This window comes from Populus trichocarpa, chromosome 10, assembly GCF_000002775.5.
Source record: "Populus trichocarpa isolate Nisqually-1 chromosome 10, P.trichocarpa_v4.1, whole genome shotgun sequence".
NCBI lineage: Eukaryota > Viridiplantae > Streptophyta > Magnoliopsida > Malpighiales > Salicaceae > Populus > Populus trichocarpa.
In genome coordinates, this window is record NC_037294.2 from 18,946,041 (window position 1) to 18,972,049 (window position 26,009).

Here is a 26,009-nt window from a genome sequence, read left to right on the forward strand (position 1 = left end):
TTGATATTTCCGATTAAATGGATTCTGGAAGAAAGTTAAATGAAATGCTTCTTTGTCCATAGTAACTGAAAGGTCTGTTGAACAACAAGAGCTAATTAACTATTAACACTTGCGGGATTACGAAGGATTAATTGAATTACTCTTGATGTTCATGTAATCGGTCATTTTTCTCTCGTCAACAGCTCGGCTAGAAAAGTACTTCACATTGGAATTTTTTGTGTTTGCTTACATGAGTTCAGATTTATACAGTTCTCTTATGGATTTATGCAGAGAGAGTTGATACGATGCCGAGATAGAGAAAGTAATTCTAAAAGTATGATTTGGGAACATATTGGTAAAACAGAGCATGAAAGAACAGAGATGAGATAGAGAGCCTAGTATAAAGTTTATCACATCTTTATAACCCTGCCTGCTGCAATTCAAATACGAGTAGCATTTCATCTAAACTTTGCTTCTCTTAACAACTTGTTTCCTTATATCTACAGCAGGATCTTAGGGTTTACACCTTAGAAATTCAGACACTGATGGCTGAGAGATTCTTTTAGGCTCTCCATGTAACTCGTTAATTCACCTGGATACCTCTGATTTACTCTTTGATTTATTTATAGAATACTAGAAGGTGTCATTAGCTCATAAATGTAGGGGTTTGTTACTCTCGTCAAATAAAATCATTTGGCTTCAAATGAGGACAATCATATCATGAGATTTCCTTCGAATAAATAATCATATAATTCAAGAAAGCCTGCATGATGCTGTCAAGAAATGGGATGGAATGAAAAATGTAATGATAGAATAAGAAAGGGATAATTTAAGACTGAACGATTCACTCACTTGAGAAGGAATCACTCACTTCTTTAATGGTTGTTTAGGGAATCGCTCATCTAAAGATTGCTATTAGCGTTCCACCACAATTCCTCAAATAACATGATTTTATAGTAAACAAGCATACATAGCTAATCTAAACTCAAATAAATATTCAGCAAGCTTTTCATTCTTCAAGATTGACCATCTTGGAACCAACTATGTTGGACTAGTAATTATTATTGTTTGGCTAGGCTGTATCACTGCAAAAATCCTTGACACTCTTCCATGGAAAATTTGCAACATCTCGGTACATAAATGGAAGGAATAAAAATTCATGCATACATAGCTCATCAGTTCACTTTCAGCTTTGTCTTTGATTATTCCAAAAGGCAAAAACTATGCAAGAATCATAGGAAATATGTTTTGGTGATTGTTTCTGCTCTGAAATTTGAAATTCAAATCTTCCACATCATACTGTTAGTGGAAGTATATTTAATAACACGCATACCAAGACATTGAACAAAATCCTCCAGCTAAAGTCAGGTCTTGCAGAATGAGTTATGAGACAGCAATCAAATTCCATTTTACATCAAACGAACAGAAATAACAGGATAAATTAGAAAACTTCAAGTACCATGAATGCAATAAACATAGACTCAAGGCTTTGATTGTGATATGCAACCTCATTGCAAAATTAAACATGAATTAAGAAGTTACCGAACAAAGACAGAAGCCTAGAATGACATGATGTACTTAGTCAAGTTCTCAAGTGAATGGTAAGAAGAGCCTCCATGGCTTACACAAAGGTTCACCTTCTCTTTCAAAGACACAATTCTCTGTCTCATCCCCTGCCCTTTTGTCTCTACCATTAGTCCTTTAATTGCCCTCTCTATCTCCCTTCTCTCGAGTTTATTATACTCCAAGTGTATCCCAATTTTCCAAACATCACTGACATACCTAGCATTTACTCTTTGATCACCAGAAAAAGGCTGACAAATCATGGGAACCCCTTCACATATACTTTCCAATGTGGAATTCCAACCATTGTGTGTCCAAAACCCTCCAGTGGCAGGGTGTGCTAGCACCTGTTGTTGAGGAGCCCATTTCACGATATAGCCCCTTTTACCCACCATCTCAAGGAATCCATCCGGCAAGGATTCGGACGATTCCGATCCCCGAACTAATCCAGGTCGAACCACCCACAAGAAGGGTTGATTGCTATGGAGTAGCCCCCAGGCCATCTCCAGAAATTCAGTCTCATTTACCGCAGCAAGGCTCCCGAAGCTGACATAGAGTACAGAATTAGGAGTCTGGGTATCAAGCCAGGAAATGCAGCTTTGGTCTGGTGTTATTAAGCTACTTGAAGCTGGAAAGTACTTGTGAAATGGACCTATGTGAAATATTGGCACAGTAAAGACCTGGCTTAATTTGCTCAGAGCATCACGCTCAATTTCTTCAAACGAGTTCCAAATTAGGCCTGAACAGGCTTTTGCTTGATTACTTATCTTTTCAAACTGTTGATGAAGAGTCGCTGGAAATCGTGTTTTGATCACAGGAAGATCTTTGACTTTCAACGGTGGAAGCTCTTGCACTGATTCTTCTAATCGAGAATCTGAAGAGAGAGAAGGATGGAGGAAATGAGAAGTGCTTAGTTAATGTTTTCAATTAATATATTAAAAAATTGCATACACAGAGACATAAAGAAGATAAAGCACCTTGAATTGGGAAGTAACCCCTTTCTAGCAGAAGGGGGAAGGAGTCAAAAGCAAGAAAAGAACTGATACTAGTTGTCCGCATGGCAATAGTTGGAATCTTAAAGCCCTCGGCTACAGCGTGAGTGAAGTGCCAAACAGCATCTGTGATCAAGCAAGCAACGGGCTCTTGATCCACGGCATCCAATAACAGCTTAGCCAGGCAATCTCGAAAGGGCTCAACACACTTTGAATTGAGGACTGAGAAACGGATTACACCATCTGCAGTTGAAGCCTCATCTTCCAACAAGCCATCAGGAATTGCATGGAAAGTGAAGTGAGGACACTTTGAAGGATTGGGAGCATTGAATTGAGTGTGGATGATTGTTATGGAAAATCCTTTAGAATAAAGGATATTAGCAAGCTGAATCATAGGATTGATATGCCCTTCCAAAGGCGGTGGGAAGAGTATAATTCGCCGACACTTCCTATGCTGCACATGGGACTCTCTTATATTCTCCATGGAATTGATTTGTTTCCCCTGGTTTCTTCCTGGCTTCTCGATTCTGATATTGGATGCGTAGATGAAAAACGGAGGTTTAAACCACGTTTCGAAATAAGGACAAGTTACCCTTACCCGCAGGCCTTTTGACCAACCGGCAACCGGTTAGAGGGCTCCCCCCCGGCGACTGATTCTCCATTTCCATTTGTTTAATTAGCTAAGCGTACGGATCATGAACGATTATGACAAGGCATACCCATCTAGCTAATATGAGTAACAATGGCATCAAGGTTGTCAAAAACGCTTTTTTGACACGACACGGAACATACACTATAAACTCGAATCGTAAACTCGAATCGTAAAATCGTAAAATCGCAAGTAAAAATTTTTAACTAAAAATCGTAAAATCTCAAGTAAATTTTTTTAACTAAAATCGTAAAATCGCAAGTAAAATATTTTAACTAAATTGCAAGATCAGTCAAGTAGTAAATAATAATATAACACCATTAAAATAAAAATGAAATAAACAATACAAATATCCAAATACCTTAAAATACATAATTCAAATAAAAATTCATACATGTCCATAGACTTTCATTAACTAAAAGTTAACAAACCTAAAACAAATAATCTGTTGATATGTCATGTAAACTAAACACACCCTCATTGACTTTATCTTCCTCATTATTCCAAAAACCTTCATCAAAATCATTACCATCAATTCTTCACGACTGCACATATAAAGTAAACATAGAAATATGAACTTGCCTAGAGGCAGAGTTTAAGCAAGCAAAACATAAAGGTGCACAATATTTGGACTTACCAGAACAGAAGCAAACCAATTAATAGTAAAAGATAAACACAAAATACCCAGATACTTTACTTAAGATGTAGATTAAGTCAAGAATCAATTCTCTAATCTTAAAATAATTTTTGTCTGTTATCCATTGCTAACAATGTAATTATAATATTGTTTCACAGGCTTATGTAATTTTTTTTTATTCTCAATAGCACAACTAAAAATAAACTGGAAATCAAAATTTATATGTTACTATGTAAGAATATAAACATGCATTTTGATGAAAAAAATATGAAGGGATATATATTTGTGAGTGGAGTACAGTTCGAGCAAACTGCAAAGAACTCATTGAGAAGCTCAGCAAGCAAAAGGAGAGTCGAATCATTATGCGTGTTTTCAGAACAAGGGATGAATAAACACAGAGGATGAAGACATAATTAAAAATAGAGGAACCAACCAAACAAAAACAGAGAGAGCAGAGACAAAAAAAAAAAAAAGACCAAGGAGAACGAAGAAACCTAGAAGAACGAAGGGATGATCGAGACAGTCAAAAATCAAATATGCAGGCTACAGAGAGAGTTATGCAATTTTCCCCCGTTTCATTTTCCATAAATCACAACATCTAGATTCTAGATTATTAACATGCTGCAGGAACCCAACACTAAAACTTTCACCAGAATCACCACCATTATTCACATACCAGACGAGACAGAAAAAACAAAGCTTGGGAATAAATTCTTACCTTCGTCTCGCCAAGAACGCTCCGGATCTCGATAGCAAGCAAAACCAGCTGAGAGAGTGGAGACTGGAGACAGCGCTGCTGGTGAGTGGACTCAGTGGAGAGCGGAACCGAATCAACCGATTTCTTAATCTTAATCTGATGGAGAGTGGAGAGTGGAAAGGGGAAAGGGGAAAGTGAAAGGGGAAGGGATGAAGGGTGGACTGTGGAGTGTCGGGTCACGGGTGGGGAGTGGGGAGTGGGGAGTGGGCACTGGGAATTGGGAGAAGGGAGTGATGAGTCAGCATAGGCACAGCAATCAACAATTCAGCATGACAAGTGACAAACTCTTTTAAATTTCAATTTCACGTGAAATCGTGAAATCGATACGCTTTTAACGTTTTTTACGGGTTGACCCGATTTTATGCGAGTTTGACCGGGTTTGACCGATTTTACTGGTTTTCGAGTTTTAAACCCGATTTTACACGTTTTATGTTTTTTAACTCGTAAAATCGTCAATTTTACAAGTGAAAACTCGTTTTTAACAACCATGAATGGCATGCTCATGCTTCATATGACTTTTGGGCTTTTTCCTAAACAGGGAAAAAATCTGTTTGTTCAATAACGAGACGGGCCGGGCTCTCAGGTTCGACGCAAGCTCCTCAAAGGCTTGCCTTGGAGAGAAATCCAGCTAGTTTTGTGCCTTGTGATTAATCCTGGTTAAGCAGCTTCGAAACTGCGAGGAGTTCACCTGAAGAGATGACATTAAACAGGTATTTGTAGGGTTACTTGTTTTGCCCGTGTACTCTTTTTTATAAAACAAAAAAATTGTTCCCTTTTAAAAAATTCGAAATGTATATAAAATTTACTTGCTAATCACAAAAAACTATTTTTCATGTCAACTATAAATAAAAATTTAAAGGTGAACTTATTATTTTTTCATTAAAAAATATAAATCATTATAATGCAATAATTGTATAACTTTTATGAGCATAGAGACTCCTTCACATATATTCTCCAACTTGGAATTCTAACCATTGTGCGTCCAAAAACCTTCGGTGGTAGGGTGTGCTAGCACCTCTTGTTGGGAAGCGCATTTGATAATATGCCTCCTTCCACCAACCATCTCCAAGAAACCATTTGGCAATGTTGCAAGCCAGTTTAAGCCTTGGGTAAATCCGCCGGACCACCCATAAGAAAGGTTGATAGCTACTGGCTAGCCCCCAAACCATCTTCAGAAATTCAGACTCATTTACAGTTGCAATGCTTCCAAAGACATAGAGAACAAAATTAGGGGCTTGGGTATCTAGCCAAGAAATGCATCTTTTTTCCTGTGTGGGTAAGCTACTTGACGAGGCTGGGAAGTACTTATGAAATTTACATATATATCGCGGAGATGGGGATGGAGAAATCTCTGCGTAATATTGTTAATACTCTTCAAACGAATTCCATATTAGTCTCAAAGAGGCCTTTGCTTGATTTACCATCCCGTTCATTAATTGATGAAGGAGTCCCAGATCAAGCATTTTAATTATAGGAAGATCTTTGAATTTCAACGGTGAAAGCTCTTGGACTGGTGCTTCTAGCTGAGAATCTGAGAGAGAGAGAGAGAGAAATGAAGAATATAACATTCTCGCATTAGGTTTTCCAAAACCTCATTGAAGCAAACCATCAAACATGCTACAAGCACGCGTACATAAGCCACACAGAGAGAGAAAGGCACCTTGAACCGGGAAGTAACCCTTTCCAAGCAAATGCGAGAAGAAAGCAAATACAAGAAACTGAATATCAATTATTGAGAGTTTAAAGCCTTCAGCTACAGCTTTAGGGAAAAGCCAAGAGACATATGTGATTAAACAAGCAATAGGCTCCTCCAAGACATTAATATTAACAACAACTTCGATAAGCAATCTCGAAAGGGATCAACACAGTTGATATTCTTGTCACCGATAAATTAATATTAACCCAGCCTTCGGTGTTCCGCCTATGTGATCACTTTCTATCGAGTCCTGAGACAATATGCTTTATCAATTAGGTCTCAAATATTTTAAATGATTCTCAATTCTATCCTTTTTTTCAAAGTTTGTTAATACTTTTCATCTAAAATGCTTACTTTATGCAATATAAAAGGGGGGATTATCTTAACTTATCATTTTATTTCATCTCTTCTTGATCAATTGTCTCTAGAAGTCTAATTACTCCAGGTTTATCTTTATATTCTCTATTATTCTCTTATATGAGCTTGTGAAAGTGCTCTCACTTAGAGAACTGAAACCCCGTTGAATTTATTAAACAGATAATTTAAAAAAATGAATTGGTGTTAAGAAATTCATCATTATTTTATTTAATAAATTAAATTAGGTTTCAATTTTTCATGGGAGGATGTTTTCATCAATTTAGATAAAAATATCTTATATAAGAAAAGATTGAAGAATTAATCGATATTTAGGGACAAATTGAAAAATATACGAAACATTTAGAATCTAACTGCTAAAATTATTTGTTTAGGGATTGAATTGATAATTGCTTGTGACCTTAGAGTCTAGTTTGAGGATGCCAAAACAATAGGCTCTGATGATAAAATATGACTACCCCAGCTATCCAGTGATCGGCATGAAGAGCCAACCTGGCTGTGGATAAGGATTTGCCTTCTCTTTTCAAGCTCCATATTCGTTTTTTTTTTTGTTTTTTTTGTTTTTTAATAATTTTAAACAAGCCCAAACAGCAACTATTAGTTACTTGTTGTTGTTTGGGCCATAAAGCCCATAAAACAACAACATTTTGTCACTGTGTTGGATCGTGCTCAAACAGTAATTCCCACACCGCTTGGGCCCCGATCCAGCCAGCTACATCATTACACAGAAACCAATCCTAAGAGTTGTATTTAAGTTGTTAAAGATATAATGGCACAGTAAGTAACTGGAAAAAATAATATTTTTTAAATGAATGAATTAGTTGATTTATATTGAGATATTCTGTTTATTAATTCAAAATTTAAAATTTTTATATATATTATTGAGTTAAATATAATATTTAATATTAGTGGACATAAAAAAAAAAAAGGAGATTTCAAAAATGGGTCCCAGATATCTAGTGAAAAAGGGTCAAAGACGTTGCCCCTTCGACCACCACCTAACAGACTCGAAGCCTTTTCTAATCCTTGATTAAGAAAGAAAAAGGGTTTCCGAGAGGCTTGCTTTTTCTCGCTGTAGTTTTTGTTCTTCTGCTAGATGCGAGTGATGGGGAAGAGAGAGAGTTTTTCTAAAATGGAGCCTTTTTTACTATCGCGTGGATGCTATTTAGAGAAAGAGTTAACCATTTCTATAAACTATTCGGGTAGATTTTGAAGAAATATCCTAAATCAAAGCCTAACCATTTGTACGTACTAACTCTTAATTTTGTTTTGTTTCTAATATTGACTTTGTGAATGCAGATAATTGCAAACCCTCGTTTCAGCAGTTGACAATTTGGCATTCATATGAATAAATTAATAATTTCTTAAGGTAAAAACTATTTGTGCTCCATGATGACTTTCCTTTCCAAGATATTTAAATTCTCTCAATCTGGACGGATGGATTTTTACTCTTTTTATTCTTTATAATTTCCAATGTTTTTAAACTAAATTGGATTATAACTCTCATCGTGTTTTTTCCTCTAATCCTTCTTATATTTATCCCTTCTGACAAAAGTAGCCTTATTTTCCACCTTGAGAAGCTAGCTTTTCCTACCAACATCTTGTAAAAAAAATTAATTTTTGTTTGAAATATATATCATTTTGAAATATATTTTTTATATATTTTTAACATGTGCACATGAACACTAACACTAACAAAATGATGATTTAAGTCTTTATCTGTCTCTATCAATCATTAGTATTTAAACTTTGAGGTGAAATCAAATCACAATAAAAATCGAAAGTTTTTTGAAATTAATGATAAGTTAATCTTTTCGCTCAAGGCTTCAAGCAATCGTTTAATGTTTCCTAATAACATCATTCCACCACGAAGAAGAAAGGAAGAGTATAAAGAGAGGGAGCAGATTAAAATTTACAAAACCTTATATTTTCTCAGTGAGCCCCTCAATGCTCGAGAGATATATCAATTTGATATTTCCGAGTAAATGGATTCTGGAAGAAAGCTAAATGAAATGCTTCTTTGTCCATAGTAACTGAAAGGTCTGTTGAACTACAAGAGCTAATTAACCATTAACACTTGCGGGATTAGGAAGGATTAATTGAATTACTCTTGATGTTCATGTAATCGGTCATTTTTCTCTCGTCCACAGCTCGGCCAAGAAAAGCACTTCACATTGGAATTTTTTTTTCCCTTTCTGAGAAGGTAATCATTTTTTAAACTTGACAATCAAAATTGATAAATTTGATTGTCAAGTTTAAATTTGAAACTCTAGAGGGACAATCAAAATTGACCCAATCCTTCAAGAGGTTAAATTATTGATTTAATTTTTGGAGGCTGGCAAGTACTTGTGAAATGGACCTTTGTGTAAATAGGGATAGGAAAGTCCTGGCATGATATGGCAAGAGCATCTTGCTCGAGCTCCTCGAAAGAGTTCCCGATGAGTCCTGGTGAAGCCTTGCTTTCGTTTATCAATCCGGCTACCAGACAGTGATATTCTTCTGCGTCCTGTGTTTCAATTTCTGGAAGATCTTTAGCTTTAAGCGGGGAATCTCTGTAATTGGTTCTTCTAGTTGAAGAATCTAAGGTAAAAAAATAAAATAAAATAAAAGGTAAGAAACTAAAAGAGAGGAGACAAGAATGAGCTTTTGTGTTTGCTTACATGAGTTCAGATTTATACAGTTCTCTTATGGATTTATGCAGAGAGAGTTGATACGATGCCAATATATAGAAAGTAGTTCTAAAAGTATGATTTGGGAACATATTGGTAAAACAGAGCATGAAAGAACAGAGATGAGATAGAGAGCCAAGTATAAAATTTATCACATCTACTCGTACCAGCTTATAACCCTGCCTGCTGCAATTCAAATACGAGTAGCATTTCATCTAAACTTTGCTTCTCATAGCAACTTTTTCCCTTGTATCTGCAGCAGGATCTTAGGGTTTACGACTTAGAAATTCAGACACTGATGGCTGATAGCTGGTTGAGGTACCTGTTGCTTTAGGTAACTAATAATAGCATTAGGAAGCAGATCAGAAAAGACTGCTAGCTTCTTGGAATTTAGCTGTGCAAAATATATAAGATGCAACTCAAAAAAACAAAATCAGGGTAGTCTCAGATTTTTTAGCTTCAAGATTGCACCCAAAAACTACACAAGATTACTGGGGCTTATATGAAAAATACTAACATAAGCACAATCGAACCCCATTCTGGCAATGTTTTGCTTCCTTAAATCACTTAATGCAGGCATATAAATATCTATCCACAGAACAGACACAATTTGGAGCATCACCATTGCCGACAATGCTCGAATTAAAACAAAAGAAAAGAGAGTAGACAAGGACGATTGCATTCTAGCCCAAAAACTGCAATTTTGTGTTTCACTGTGATCAAGAAAACCTAGGAAAATGTATATACAAAAAGTTTTATGGCATATGCATGATTGGCACAGGACAAGAATTGCATTTGAATGGATTTCAATCAACTAATATTCTAGTATTGCTTTTTAGCATCTTTCTCAGCTTATCACATATTTGTTTTTAGTTATCATACCATTGGACTTCATTGACTAGGAATAATTTGCACAGACACATAACAAAGCTGTGAATAGTATGCACGCACCTTGATACTAAAAGAACCCCTTTCTCGCAGAAGTGGCAAAGCAGCAAAAACAAGTAAAATGTCACTGGTTCGTAGCACAATCCTTTGAAGTTTAATGCCATCAGCAACAGCTTCAGTGAAGTGCCAGTTGGCATCTGAGATTAAAGCAAGCAATTGGCTCGTTCTCAACGTCGAATAATAACATGGTCAAACTATCACTAAATGGTTTAACACAGTTGATATTGAGGAGTGTCATGAAATGCATGACATCTGCCGATCAAAGCCTCATGTTCCAAGAAGCCATCAGGAATCGAGTAGAAGGTGAAATGAGGGAAGTTCCAAGCATGTGAAGAGTTGAAGTGTGGATTATGATGATGGACAACCCTTTAGAATACAGGAAGTTTGCAAGCTGAGCATGGGTTTTATGTGACGTTGTAGTGGTATGGAAAGCGAATAAGCGAGCAGCCGACGCCCTCCCTTAGTGGCATATAAGATTCTTTTAGGCTCTCCATGTAACTCGTTAATTCACCTGGATACCACTGATTTACTCTCTGATTTATTTATACAATACTAGAAGGTGTCATTAGCTCATAAATGTAGGGGTTTGTTACTCTCGTCAAATAAAGTCATTTGGCTTCAAATGAGGACAATCATATCATGAGATTTCCTTCGAATAAATAATCATATAATTCAAGAAAACCTGCATGAAGCTGTCAAGAAATGGGATGGAATGAAAAATGTAATGATAGAATAAGAAAGGGATAATTTAAGACTCAAAGATTCACTCACTTGAGAAGGAATCACTCACTTCTTTAATGGTTGTTTAGGGAATCGCTCACCTAAAGATTGCTATTAGCGTTCCACCACAATTCCTCAAATAACAAGATTTTATAGTAAACAAGCATACATAGCTAATCTAAACTCAAATAAATATTCAGCAAGCTTTTCATTCTTCAAGATTGACCATCTTGGAACCAACTATGTTGGACTAGTAATAATTATTGTTTGGCTAGGCTGTATCACTGCAAAAATCCTTGACACTCTTCAATGGAAAATTTGCAACATCTCGGTATATAAATGGAAGGAATAAAAATTCATGCATACACAGCTCATCAGTTCACTTTCAGCTTTGTCTTGATTATTCCAAAAGGCAAAAACTATGCAAGAATCATAGGAAATATGTTTTGGTGATTGTTTCTGCTCTGAAATTTGAAATGCAAATCTTCCACATGATACTGTTAGTGGAAGTATATTTAATAACACGCATACCAAGACATTGAACAAAATCCTCCAGCTAAAGTCAGGTCTTGCAGAATGAGTTATGAGACAGCAATCAAATTCCATTTTACATCAAACGAACAGAAATAACAGGATAAATTTGAAAACTTCAAGTACCGTGAATGCAATAAACATAGACTCAAGGCTTTGATTGTGATATGCAACCTCATTGCAAAATTAAACATGAATTAAGAAGTTACCGAACACCGAGAGAAGCCTAGAATGACATGATGTAATTAGTCAAGGTCTCAAGGGAATGGTAAGAAGAGCCTCCATGGCTTACACAAAGGTTCGCCTTCTCTTTCAAAGACACAGTTCTCTGTCTCATCCCCTGCCCTTTTGTCTCTACCATTAGTCCTTTAATTGCCCTCTCTATCTCCCTTCTCTCGAGTTTATTATACTCCAAGTGTATCCCAATTTTCCAAACATCACTCACATACCTAGCATTTACTCTTTGATCACCAGAAAAAGGCTGACAAATCATGGGAACCCCTTCACATATACTTTCCAATGTGGAATTCCAACCATTGTGTGTCCAAAACCCTCCAGTGGCAGGGTGTGCTAGCACCTGTTGTTGAGGAGCCCATTTCACGATATAGCCCCTTTTACCCACCATCTCAAGGAATCCATCCGGCAATGATTCGGACGATTCCGATCCCCGAACTAATCCAGGTCGAACCACCCACAAGAAGGGTTGATTGCTATGGAGTAGCCCCCAGGCCATCTCCAGAAATTCAGTCTCATTTACCGCAGCAAGGCTCCCGAAGCTGACATAGAGTACAGAATTAGGAGTCTGGGTATCAAGCCAGGAAATGCAGCTTTGGTCTGGTGTTATTAAGCTACTTGAAGAGGCTGGAAAGTACTTGTGAAATGGACCTATGTGAAATATTGGCACAGTAAAGACCTGGCTTAATTTGCTCAGAGCATCACGCTCAATTTCTTCAAACGAGTTCCAAATTAGGCCTGAACAGGCTTTTGCTTGATTACTTATCTTTTCATACAGTTGATGAAGAGTCGCTGGACATCGTGTTTTGATCACAGGAAGATCTTTGACTTTCAACGGTGGAAGCTCTTGCACTGATTCTTCTAATCGAGAATCTGTAAGAGAGAGAAGGATGGAGGAAATGAGAAGTGCTTAGTTAATGTTTTTAAGTAATATATTAAAAAAATTGCATACACAGAGATATCAAGAAGATAAAGCACCTTGAATTGGGAAGTAACCCCTTTCTCGCAGAAGGGGGAAGGAGGCAAAAGCAAGAAAAGAACTGATACTAGTTGTCCGCATGGCAATAGTTGGAATCTTAAAGCCCTCGGCTACAGAGTGAGTGAAGTGCCAAACAGCATCTGTGATCAAGCAAGCAACGGGCTCTTGATCCACGGCATCCAATAACAGCTTAGCCAGGCAATCTCGAAAGGGCTCAACACAATTTGAAATGAGGACTGAGAAACGGATTACACCATCTGCAGTTGAAGCCTCATCTTCCAACAAGCCATCAGGAATTGCATGGATAGTGAAGTGAGGACACTTCGCAGGATTGGGAGGATTGAATTGAGTGTGGATGATTGTTATCGAAAATCCTTTAGAATAAAGGATGTTAGCAAGCTGAATCATAGGATTGATATGCCCTTCCAAAGGCAGTGGGAAGAGTATAATTCGCCGACACTTCCTATGCTGCACATGGGACTCTCTTATATTCTCCATGGAATTGATTTGTTTCCCCTTATTTCTTCTTGGCTTCTCGATTCTGATATTGGATGCGTAGATGAAAGACGTAGGTTTACAGTTTCAGGGCAATCTGAGGATGAACCTCACGTCATACCACGTTTCGAAATAAAGACAAGTTACCCTTACCCGCAAGCATTTTGACCAACCGGCAACCGGTTAGAGGGCTCCCCCCCCTCCCCGGGAACATTAGCTAAGCGTACGGATCGTGAACGATTATGACATGGCATAGCCCTCTAGCTAATAAGAGTAACAATGTCATGCTCATGCTTCATATGACTTTTGGGCTTTTTCCTAAACAGGGAAAAAATCTGTTTTTTCAAAAACGAAAAGGGCCGGGCTCTCAGGTTCGACGCAAGCTCCTCAAAGGCTTGACTTGGAGAGAAATTCAGCTAGTTTTGGGCCTTGCGATTAATCCTGGTTTTAAGCAGCTTCGAAACTGCAAGGAGTTCACCTGAAGAGAGGACATTAAACAGGTATTTGTAGGGTTACTTGTTTTGCCCGTGTACTCTTTTATTTAAAACAAAAAAATTGTTCCCTTTTAAAAAATTCGAAATGTATATAAAATTTACTTGCTAATCACAAAAAACTATTTTTCATGTCAACTATAAATAAAAATTTAAAAGTGAAATTATTATTTTTTCAGTAAAAAATATAAATCATTATAATGAACTAATTGTATAAGTTTTATGAGCTAATAGAATTTACAGTGAATACCTTAATTAATAGCTTTAAAAGGGACTGTGAGTTATCAGTAGCATTTATGTAATTCTCGAGGAAAAAAACCATGTAGTATTTATGTAAATTCTACATAACCTTCCAAGAGTTGTAAATTAAATGCAACCCAACTCTCCAAATATCAGTCCTATACCTTGCATTTACCATCTGGTCTCCAAAATTAGGCTGACAAAGCATAGAGACTCCTTCACATATATTCTACAACGTGGAATTCTAACCATTGTGCGTCCAAAAACCTTCGGTGGTAGGGTGTGCTAGCACGTCTTGTTGGGAAGCGCATTCCACAGTATGCCTCCTTCCACCTACCATCTCCAAGAAATCATTTGGCAATGTTGCAAGCCAGTTTAAGCCTTGGTCAAATCCAGGCCGGACCACCCATAAGAAAGGTTGATAGCTACTGGCTAGCCCCCAAACCATCTCCAGAAATTCAGACTCATTTACAGTTGCAATGCTTCCAAAGACATAGAGAACAAAATTAGGGGCTTGGGTATCTAGCCAAGAAATGCATCTTTTTTCCTGTGTGAGTAAGCTACTTGACGAGGCTGGGAAGTACTTATGAAATGGACATATATATCGCGGAGATGGGGATGTAGAAATCTCTGAGTAATATTGTTAATACAGCTTGCTCAAGCTCTTCAAACGAATTCCATATTAGTCTCAAAGAGGCCTTTGCTTGATTTACCATCCCGTTCATTAATTGATGAAGAAGTCCCAGATCATGCATTTTAATTATAGGAAGATCTTTGAATTTCAACGGTGAAAGCTCTTGGACTGGTGCTTCTAGCTGAGAATCTGAGAGAGAGAGAGAGAGAGAAATGAAGAATATAACATTCTCGCATTAGGTTTTCCAAAACCTCATTGAAGCAAACCATCAAACATGCTACAAGCACGCGCACATAAGCCACACAGAGAGAGAAAGGCACCTTGAACCGGGAAGTAACCCTTTCCAAGCAAATGCGAGAAGAAAGCAAATACAAGAAACTGAATATCAATTATTGAGAGTTTAAAGCCTTCAGCTACAGCTTTAGGGAAAAGCCAAGAGACATATGTGATTAAACAAGCAATAGGCTCCTCCAAGACATTAATATTAACAACAACTTCGATAGGCAATCTCGAAAGGGATCAACACAGTTGATATTCTTGTCACCGATAAATTAATATTAACCCAGCCTTCGGTGTTCCGCCTATGTGATCACTTTCTATCGAGTCCTGAGACAATATGCTTTATCAATTAGGTCTCAAATATTTTAAATGATTCTCAATTCTATCCTTTTTTTCAAAGTTTGTTAATACTTTTCATCTAAAATGCTTATTTTATGCAATATAAAAGGGGGGATTATCTTAACTTATCATTTTATTTCATCTCTTCTTGATCAATTGTCTCTAGAAGTCTAATTACTCCAGGTTTATCTTTATATTCTCTATTATTCTCTTATATGAGCTTGTGAAAGTGCTCTCACTTAGAGAACTGAAACCCCATTGAATTTATTAAACAGAAAATTTAAAAAAATGAATTGGTGTTAAGAAATTCATCATTATTTTATTTAATAAATTAAATTAGGTTTCAATTTTTCATGGGAGGATGTTTTCATCAATTTAGATAAAAATATCTTATATAAGAAAAGATTGAAGAATTAATCGATATTTAGGGACAAATTGAAAAATATACGAAACATTTAGAATCTAACTGAATAATTTATTCGTTTAGGGATTGAATTGATAATTGCTTGTGACCTTAGAGGCTAGTTTGAGGATGCCAAAATAATAGGCTCTGATGATAAAATATGACTACCCGAGCTATCCAGTGATTGGCATGAAGAGCCAGCCTGGCTTTGGATAAAGATTTGCCTTCTCTTTTCAAGCTCCATATTCGTTTTTTTTGTTTTTTTTTTAAAATAATTTTAAACAAGCCCAAACAGCAACTATTAGCTACTTGTTGTTGTTTAGGCCATAAAGCCCATAAAACAATAACATTTTGTCACTGTGTTGGATCGTGCTCAAACAGTAATTCCTACACCGCTTGGGCCCCGGTCCAGCCAGCTACATCATTACAAAGAAACTTTCAGTCCAGCCCAAGTGCACCTCATGCTTTTTTTTTTGCCATTGACAAAACATAAACAACTTTATATGCAACTTATGCACCTTAATAACAATTATTTACCAATATATAATTGATATTTACCAATTACTCAATCAATAATGTCTTATATATCACAATAAATAGATAGTAATATTTTCACCAATCAAACATAACACCATTCTTCATGTTTGAGATGAGTTGACATGACTAAGATCTATAAATATTATTAGGGGTTATCAAGTAAACTAATAAAATCTCAAACTCAATATTTTTTCTACAATTATTTATTATATATTTTTTTTTTCTCGTATATTTACCAATTCAAGTAATAAAAAGTCTCTCATGGATCATTCCATAAGAGGCTTGTTTTTTAGGCAAATCTTACTCCACCACTTTTTTAATTCTAACAACCACATTCGTCTATGTTTCAAGTCTGAATCTAGTTTCATAGACCGTGGAAGCCCAGTTTACATGCAAGATTTTTCCTGATTTTATCGTATTCGTTAATGCTCTAAAATCTAGTGTCCAACTTTAGGGAATTGGAGTCCAAATGTATTGAATACTATCCTCGTGAATTAGGAAAATAAACAATAGACTATTAAATATTCCATGCTCCGCATAAATAGAAATACTTTAGTAATTGATGAAGTGACGAAAAAACTTCAATGGATTTTCCAGGTTTTTCCACGGCCAACAATTGAACTGAATAATTTGAAGTGGTTGGTGTCACATGCAAAACAAATTCTTCAATGCTTAAGTTAGTTTAAAACTTAGCAAGGAGTTTTATAGAAAATGATGAGCATGTAGTATATAGTAAGGGGTTATGTTTTTTTGCCTCTGTTTATACTGGTATTTTCATAAATACCCAGACGAGGGAAGTGTTGCTCACCATGGTAGGGGTGGCAATGTTAGCATAACTGCCTTGTTGAAGGTGGCTAGACCGCTAAAAGAATGGTGAAAACCTGTCTAAGATGCTTACCTTACAGAGCAAATAGTTGATCCCGCAAGAAAAATCTTATATTGTAGAGTGTAGGGAAGGCCACTGGATTGGTAGTGATACAGTGCGTTAAAGTTTTAAGAGTATTTTTACTGGGAGTTAGTATTTTTGAAACTTGTGCAGAAATAAAAATGAAGGAGAGAGAAAGTAACAGCCGGGAAGAGAAAATAAAGGAGTTGGTGAGGTCTTTCTCCTCCACCGCCAAACGTACAAAAGCTTTTCCCAGATGGCTATACGTATTTCAAAGAGCCACATTTCTATGGCCATCCATAGCTTTAATTAATATGTGTATGTTTGCGAGGGAGTTTAGAGTATTTTTTATTTTAAATAATATTTTTTTAATTCTTTAAAATTTATTTTTAATATATAATGAAAAAATAATTTAAAAATAAAAAAAATAAAACTTCTTAAAAATAGGTTTGACCACATTTCCGGATGGTTGCCTCTATTAATGAAGGAGCACGTGCTGTGGGCTACTGTCGCAAACCACCACCACCACCGATAAAAATCTATCTTGCCAGAGGCCCAGAGCTGACATTAAACGACGAACAAAGGTTCTGTCTGGAATAATAATTTATTAATCTCCACACATTTCGGTATTTTATTCCTATGAGAGTTAAGCTCCACGCATTAAACGACAACAAAGGAGAGAGCAATTATTTGAACTGACTTAATTATAGAGTATTTAATATTGTAATACATTATAATAAGAAAAGGATAAAATAAAATAAAATCAATTAAAAATTATTTTGTGCTCAATGTATGGTAAAAAAGTTCATTATTGAAATTCATGTCTAAATAGAAAATGATGCATCGCAAGTTCACAGCAATATTACACAAGCTAAAACTACATCGCGTGGCCTAGCAAGCTTATGGAGTGTCCTTAAAAGAAACTTTAATAAATAAATAAATAAATAACTTATTGAGTCTGGAAAATAATGGGCTCTAATGATAAAATATGGCTAACCAAGCTATCCAGTGATTGGCATGAAGAGCCTCCTTGGCTGAGACAAAGTTTTGCCTTCTCCTTCAAACTCAAAATCCCTTTTCTAATAGCTTCACCTTCTTCATCCACTAATAACCGGTTGATGGTGCTTTCGATCTTCGCTCTCTCTAACCCATTCTCTAGTTGCATCCCAACTCTCCACACATCACTTACATATCTCGCGTTAGCCATTTGGTCAGTGAAACAAGGCATACATATCATAGGAACCCCTTCACAAATACTCTCCAATGTCGAATTCCACCCGTTGTGAGTCCAAAATGCACCAACGGCAGGATGAGCTAGCACTTCTGATTGTGGAGCCCATTTTACAATGTGCGCTCTTCCATTCAAATCCTCAAGGAACCCATTAGGCAGTGGCTCGAGCCATTCCGCGCCACGGACTAATCCAGGTCTTACCACCCACAAGAAGGGCTGCTTGCTGTTGGCTAAACCCCAGGCCACCTCCAAGAACTCGGTTTCATTTAATGCAGCAACACTCCCAAAACTCACATAAACTACAGATTTCGGTGCTTGTTTGTCTAGCCAGGAAATCGAGCTTTGATCTTGTGTAAGCAGACTACTTGAAGAGGATGGGAAGCGGTTGTGAAATGGGCCAATTGGAAAGATTGGAATGGAAAATTCATGGCGCAATGCAGCTAAGGCAGACTGTTCAAGCTCTTCGAACGTGTTCCAAATGACTCCCGAAGATGCCTTAGTTCCATTTGTCATGCTAACTATCAAATCGTATACAGATTCTGGGTCACGCGAGTTGATCACTGGAAGGTCTTTGACTTTAAGTGGTGGAAGCTCTACCATTGGATCTTCCAACTGAGATTCTGATGTTTAAAACGACAGGGATTGTAAAGTACAATATATATAGAGCTATGGTTGGAACTTAGAAGCACTGAAGACTTAAAAAGAAGGCCCATAACAGCATATTACAAAAGAAAGACAGCCAAAATATCACCCAGATGAACCTGAATCAATCAACAGATCCAACACAAATGGCTACCGTAAGAAAAGGATATAAGAGTTCCCCCTGCCAAAATATGTGTCTGACTCAATCAACAATTACCACACATTGTATAGAACACCGAAACAAGATACGCATTGGAACCAGCTGGAACCCCATAAGTTGCAGAGACAATGCCCTAAAAGTCGTGGTAGTAACTTAAAAGAAGAAAATAGATATGTCTAACTAACATATCACAGTGAATGAGTTTAATTCGGCTTTTCATAGATTCAAAATCTGTATCTAATGGAGTAACCAACCGGTAGAGAAAGTGAAAAAAATTACCTTGTATTGGAAGATACCCCTTTTCTTTCAGAAATGGTAAGGCAGTAAAAATACGAAAAGAGGAAGCACCACCGGTCCTTAAAACTATCCTTGGAAGTTTAAGACCTTTGGAAACTGCAGTTGTGAAGTGGAAGATGGCATCTGAGATCAAGCAAGCAATAGGGTCCTCTGAAACATCAGATAGCAACCTGGACACGCAATCTCTAAAAGGGGCAACGCATTTGATGTTAAGAGATGAAACTAGAGCTATTATATCTGCGGTTGAGGCTTCAGTTTCAGTTAACTCTTCTTGAATGGAATGGAAGGTGAAGTGAGGATACTTCGAAGGATCTGGAGAGTTGAAGGTTGTGTGGATTATAGTAATAGAGAAGCCTTTGGAGTGGAGAATGTTAGCAAGTTGAATCATGGGGTTAACGTGGCCTTGTAGTGGTAATGGGAAAAGAACCAATCTGCGGCCATTTCTTTGATCAACTTGGATGTCGGTGCCTGAGTTCTTCATGTTGCAGCTGCTTCTTGCAGCCAGGAACTTGGGTCTCCACTTTTTATTGCCTTGAAATTTATAAATTTTGAATAATTAAATGAATAGCTGGACCACCAGTACTGTTCATGTCGCAGGCATGTTAAAAACAATCGTGTGTTTGGTAGTGTCCCAGCCCAACTAATGCAATCGGTAAATAATTTTAACCCTGGTTGGTAAATTAAATTTCGCTCTAAAAGGCTTCTTGTTTTTTTTATATCAATTAATAGTTTTTTTATTATTATAAAAATAATTATTTTTTAAATTATTTTTTATTTAAAAATAAAAAATATTTAAAAAAAAAAACATTTTTCAAATGCAAAAAAACAAACATGCTATTACTCGACACCGATTTCAATTCTAAAAATTTGTTAAATATCTTTACAACATTAATGGGAAAGAAATTAACTCTGACGTCAAGCCAGATTTGTCAGTAGATAAAAAAACAAAAAAGTAGGAATATAAACTTATATATTGGACATTCAATTATCGAAGTAAATAAAATAATAATAAATAATAATAATCAAGCCAATTCTCTGATTCCGGGGAAGAGCTACATTGTGCTACTGTGCAAAGTTTCAAAAAAAAAAAGAATTTTCAAGATTAACTTTCATAAAAGAATTAACATTCCATTTTGCCACCTAATTAACAATTTTCATATAAAAATATAGATTAAAAAGAAACTGCATAGGATGGTGAAATTACTGTTCTTTTTTTCCTAGTGATATGCGTGTTCATGACTATTGAATGGTTTCTCACTGATCACTTTTTCTTTTCTTTTTCTCCTGCTAAAACAAATACAAGTTGGTCCTTTACATTTCTGTTATTTTAATTCTAGTCTTTATTCTTTTAATTTTTAATTTTTATCATTGATCTTTTTGTTAAAGTTTCATTTAGTTTTAAATTAATCCTCAATTCTTGATATTTTTGTTAAGGTTTTAGTGGTTTTCAATACATCATTCTATTTAATTATTTTTTGTTTTCAGTTTAACCCTACGATCAAAGAATTATTATCACCCTCAAATTTATTTTTATTTTGATTTTCACTCTTATTATTTTAATTATTATTTCTTATTTTAAATCCTTTTGTGTAATTGACTTTTTTAATTGATTTTATCATTTTACATTTAATTTATTATGGATTGGACTTCTCACTCTCTCTTTCTATAATGTTTATGGTCTAATAACTCGCATGTTTTAAAAAGTTATTTATCTCATAGTTTTCAAACCCGATATGTGGGTCAACCCGGAGCAAGTCCCTAATTATAGATCAAATGGGTTGATCTGGATTAATCCAATTTTTTTCATGTCAAAACAATATCATTTTGAAAATAAGAATTAATAAAAGATCACTGGGTTTTAAATGAGCTTTCCAATGGCTAATTGGGTTATGGGCCAGTTTGGTTTTTTTATTGAATCATACCGAGTCAATTCTCTCCATGTTCTTATTAAAAACCACATCAACTTAGGCTTTGGATTACCCTGATTACAAGTCAAATTGATGAGTCAGATCGGGTTTTAAAACAATGATCTTTCGGGTTATCTTGATCTTATTACAAAAAATTACAGGTTAACTCGAGTTAATTCGCCTCGTATGATCTAGGTTGCATGTTTATAATTGAACATCAGATTTAATTGTTCCAAGTCTTTTTATTTTTTTTATCCAATCACATATTTATAAAGGTTATTTATAAAAGTCATCTTGATCTTATCACAAGTTGTCATGATTATTTTTTTATAAATAGTTTATTTATTATTACTATTAAAATTTTTTATTATCTTAGTAAAATAAAATGAACTTTAATTTGGTCAATGCTATAACCCAAATTGTTTTAATTTTTTAATTTCTTGGAAACATGCGCCAGCACCTAAACGATGATGTTTTTTTTTTATATAAAAAAAAAAAAACAATACGACCCCCAACGTATCACTTTCTTATAGCAAGTTTTAGCCCTAATCCTCATCTTGTTGGTTTAGTTTTCTCTCGTACCCTTCTTCCAATTAAATCTTAGCCTCTAAAATTGAAATTTCTGATCGAAAGCAAATGAAATTAATCCTTGCCAGCCAAAACTCTGCAGGAGGCGGTAGAAGCTTGGAGACAACTGCACTTTATGCATTCCCATCCTCCACCGCATCTTCACTTTAACCAGTTATTAGCGCACACGTCACCTATAGGATCCTTTATCGTATACGACCACCTAGTGGAGCCCACGGGAACTACATTTACCCTTAACCCATCCGTTGATCGAAGTTCAAAGATGTTTCTAGCACAAGACTACCCTTCATCATACATTCATACCCAAAAAGTCCTCTAATGGGCGATGACCCTTTAGGCCTTTACTAGATGAATGGATATTGCCTGCACATCTACATCTGGCCAATTCGAGAAAAATCGCCAGTCTCCATCCAGAAACCCCGCGAACTCTCCACAAGGCACAGCATGCTAAATCATAGCACATACCCATCTATAAATACCTTCCTCGCATCGCCTCCAATTCGCATCAAGGAAAAGAAATACAAACAAGCAGCTCTAATTCAACAATTAGCTAGCTTTCACTTTGCACACCTTATTTTCTCAAACAAGAAACCAAGAAAATGTCTCTTATCCCAAGCACCCTCTTTGGTGGCCGAAGAAGTAACATCTTTGATCCTTTCTCTCTTGACATCTGGGACCCTTTCCAGGACTTTCCCTTCACTAGCACAGCCATATCAGCCCCACGATCAGAGTTCGCCAACGAAACAACGGCATTTGCCAACACACGCATAGACTGGAAGGAGACCCCCGAGGCTCACGTTTTCAAGGCTGATCTCCCAGGCCTGAAGAAAGAGGAAGTCAAAGTGGAGTTAGAGGAAGGCAGGGTTTTGCAAATAAGTGGAGAGAGAAGCAAAGAGAGAGAAGAGAAAAATGACAAGTGGCATAGAGTGGAGAGGTCAAGTGGGAAGTTCTTAAGGAGATTCAGGTTGCCTGAGAATGCAAAACTTGATCAACTTAAGGCTAATATGGAAAACGGGGTCTTGACTGTGACTGTGCCTAAAGAGGAAGTCAAAAAACCTGATGTTAAGGCCATCGAGATCACCGGCTGAGACTCCACATAATATGAAGGGACCTTCGGCGGCGTGTTGCTGCGAGTCATGATAAGATTCTAATAAACAAGTAGAATTGTGTGTGGAAGACTTATGAAATGGGATAATGTCATGTGTGCATGCATGGGTTTTGTTTTGTTTGATGTTGTGAACTTGTGATACTGAGTTTCTGTGTTAATAAAGTTGTGTGGTGTTGTTAAATCTTCATTCTTCCGTTTTACCTTTTTTTTCTTCCCTTAATTATGATGGTTTTATATTTTCCTCGATATTCAATATTTATTTATAATTTTGATATTATTCCTTTTCTCTCTTCTGAATGCTACAAAATATCGAGGTTTCATTCCTCAGTGATATCATATAAACATGATGGATGATGCATATGACAGCACCACCTTGTTCTTCGTCTGAAAACTCCAAGTGCCCGGAGCTCTTGGGCTAATGTTTTGCTTTAGATTAAGTCTCGCTCGTGGGCCATAAGTCCTATCCATAGAAACGTGGTCCATAAGGCCATGTACTATTTCGAAATTGTAAGGCTGAACTCTCGGGTGATATCAGAATCATAAAGTAAGATTTTAGCCTGCTAATACGACGCCGGATCCAATGCAAACTCGGTTAGTACCTGGCATCAGACTAGTATGCATAATCGCCCCCATTATTGATACAATTAATCTCCGATTGTTTTCGCCATTTTCAGCCGATTATTCTAAAATGATCTCCCGATGCCCCTTTCGGAAAAGATCGCGGATTTATGGGCACCATTATTGGCTATTAGCCTATTAATTCCGATTCTTTCTTAAAGGATCGCCGATTTACTGTAGTCAAATCAAATAATCGCTCTACTTATTCGTCTGATCGCCGATTATTTTCACAATTAATCGCGGAGTATTTTTCCTGGTCGCTGATCTTTATACAGCCCAAAATTAGTTATCCTGGGTCCATCTACTAAATCCTGTTCGCCATCGCCATCGCCATCGCCATCGCCGGCCGGTCTGCCACGGACATTACCAGAAGTGGCGTCAACCCAAAACTATCATAACTCAATCAGCCTAATTTAAGGATAATAAACAAGACAGAGTGGAGTAGATACAATATTCAAGAAATTCAGAAGTCCGTAACAACCATCTTGCAATTGATCTAGACCCACGAGGCAAATTTTATTAATTATGTAACCTTACGAGTTATTTCCAGCAAACCCACCTGTCAAATTTTCTATTAAGACCATCTTAACTAATAGCATGATTTGGGAGTCTGATAAATATTGTTTTTTAAAGTATTTTTGTTTAGAAATATATTAAAATATTATTTTTATTTATTTTTAAAATTAATTTTTGATATTAGTACATCAAAACGATCGAAAAATATTAAAAAAATTAATTTAAAATAAAAATAATTAATAAAAAACCAATCCAACCCCAGTCGAAGACAAATAAATAAAGAGAGCATCAATAGAGAAGGAGCATGGATCTCTTGATCAATCCATTAGTTATAAGGTTCGTATTGAGCTAGCCCAATATATGCGATGACTATGATTCTCCACGACATCATAAACCTAATCCCATATTATAATAAATCATATCTCTGAGATTACTATGATATGACTTGATCACATGCACAAGCAAGTGATACACTTATTTTGTGTGGATTTCAAGCAAGTGATCAATCAAAACCAGCATTTTAATATTCGAACTCTGTTGTGGAAGAACAGTGAAGGAAATTCTATTTACGCTCACAATATACCCGAATCATGGTTTATTGCAATTCTTAAGACGACATGGGCCAAAAATCAAGATAGAAAAGATGTATATATTAAGAATGGTGGCACCTGGCATCTGATTCTAGCTTTGCATTCCATGTATTCATGATTGGTTTCGTTGCTTGCAGGCCATTTCACACACACACACACACACACATATATATATATATAGTAGAGTTCGTTTTCGCAAGTAAAGGAAGGCCCTTTTATCTTGTCCGAACTCAAAACCAATGGGAGCATAGCTCTGACTGTACAAGTTTGAATTAGGAACCGAATTATGGACCTAACCCCCACCCACTCTCCCTCTATTTCGAATTCAACTTTTAAATGAGGTGACTTCCACTTGCATCGCTTTCTCCCACTATTTCGAATTCTACTATTAAGAGTCTAAAAAAAAAAAACCCATGTCATGTGCCTAAATTGATTGCAATTAGAGCTCTTACAGCTAATTTACTCGTGGCTAATTTTTTTTTCTTTTTTTTATTAACGTAGGTGTCCAGGCTAGCTTGCGCGTACCTCGATTAATCTTACGGGCCCTGAAGATAACGATCATGTAAGTCTCCAGTGGCCATTATATTAACAACCACATGGCTCGAACCTGAGACCACCGAGAAAACAAACCCCTTAATTTTAAATTCTTACCATTTAACCACTTACTAAATAGTTCTTAAGGCTAATTTCTGACCCTAGCTCGAAGCATGCATATCGAAAAAACAATTCAAAGTTAATTCTTTGCTTTTATGTTTTTTCGAGGGCACCAAATAACAAACATATCATTGTCTGATATGATTAGTATTGGAAAGAAAAAAGTAATCTTAGAAGCCCAAATAGATAGAATTATTTGATGCTAAAATAAGAATTTAAAAAAATAATAATTTACTTTTCAATTCAAACCCATCTTCCCATGCCATGCCATGAGATAACGGAGACATTACTTCACTGACAAAACCCATTCAAGAAACCAGTACCGCACTTTAGGAAAATGAACACATACATATATAACATAAGTTATACCCGTCTCTATCCACATACATCTGTTTTTTTTTTTTTAAGAACAAGAATTTACTTAATTATAATTTATTCAAATGGGTAATTTTGAGAGGAAAAAAAAACAATTTACTTTATCTGTCCTTATGTTCCTCGTTTTTCAAAGGGATAAAAAGGTGGTGGGAATTAAAAAAAAAATACGAAATAACTTCCTCCGAGCAACTTGATGATATTTTGAAGGTGGCTGTTATTAAGAACAATTCCCTGTGCCTAAATGGATTGCAAATAGACTTCTTGCACAAGTATAAATGTCGTCACCCTAG

General features: G+C 36.2%; 3 protein-coding genes and 1 long non-coding RNA gene across 10 annotated transcripts; 1 reads left to right on the forward strand and 3 right to left on the reverse strand.

The window, feature by feature from the left end:
- Nucleotides 1-1,400: 1,400 nt before the first annotated feature.
- LOC18102704 (UDP-glycosyltransferase 76B1) lies at nucleotides 1,401-13,453 on the reverse strand. 7 transcript variants are annotated; one of them, XR_002984377.2, is made up of 5 exons: nucleotides 12,729-13,449; nucleotides 11,726-12,623; nucleotides 10,269-10,402; nucleotides 9,485-9,655; nucleotides 8,551-9,228 (listed from the first exon to the last, which is right to left on the reverse strand). XR_002984377.2 is itself a non-coding variant. In XM_052456417.1 (3 exons), exons 1-3 carry the CDS (start codon nucleotides 13,225-13,227, stop codon nucleotides 1,539-1,541), a joined length of 1,377 nt encoding a protein of 458 aa, XP_052312377.1. In that variant the 5' UTR covers nucleotides 13,228-13,453; the 3' UTR covers nucleotides 1,401-1,538. The 7 variants fall into 7 exon arrangements, 5 of the variants coding, with proteins under 5 accessions (XP_052312377.1, XP_052312374.1, XP_052312376.1 ...); XR_008060332.1 differs by lacking the exons at nucleotides 8,551-9,228; nucleotides 9,485-9,655; nucleotides 10,269-10,402 and adding an exon at nucleotides 1,401-1,486 and having other exon boundaries at nucleotides 11,691-12,623; XM_052456417.1 differs by lacking the exons at nucleotides 8,551-9,228; nucleotides 9,485-9,655; nucleotides 10,269-10,402 and adding an exon at nucleotides 1,401-2,194 and having other exon boundaries at nucleotides 12,402-12,623; nucleotides 12,729-13,453.
- Nucleotides 3,481-4,894, reverse strand: LOC127905849 (uncharacterized). The gene is made up of 2 exons (XR_008060333.1): nucleotides 4,539-4,894; nucleotides 3,481-3,728 (listed from the first exon to the last, which is right to left on the reverse strand). It is a non-coding gene; the product is annotated as an uncharacterized LOC127905849 (long non-coding RNA).
- A 4,373-nt stretch (nucleotides 13,454-17,826) lies between the features above and the next one.
- On the reverse strand, nucleotides 17,827-19,911 carry LOC7458102 (UDP-glycosyltransferase 76F1). Its single transcript, XM_002316211.4, has 2 exons — nucleotides 19,346-19,911; nucleotides 17,827-18,884 (listed from the first exon to the last, which is right to left on the reverse strand). Exons 1-2 carry the CDS (start codon nucleotides 19,842-19,844, stop codon nucleotides 17,983-17,985), a joined length of 1,401 nt encoding a protein of 466 aa, XP_002316247.1. The 5' UTR covers nucleotides 19,845-19,911; the 3' UTR covers nucleotides 17,827-17,982.
- A 2,258-nt stretch (nucleotides 19,912-22,169) lies between these two features.
- On the forward strand, nucleotides 22,170-23,147 carry LOC7458103 (18.1 kDa class I heat shock protein). The gene has a single exon (XM_002315151.4). The coding sequence runs from the start codon at nucleotides 22,458-22,460 to the stop codon at nucleotides 22,944-22,946; it is 489 nt and encodes a 162-aa protein (XP_002315187.1). The 5' UTR covers nucleotides 22,170-22,457; the 3' UTR covers nucleotides 22,947-23,147.
- Nucleotides 23,148-26,009: the final 2,862 nt, after the last annotated feature.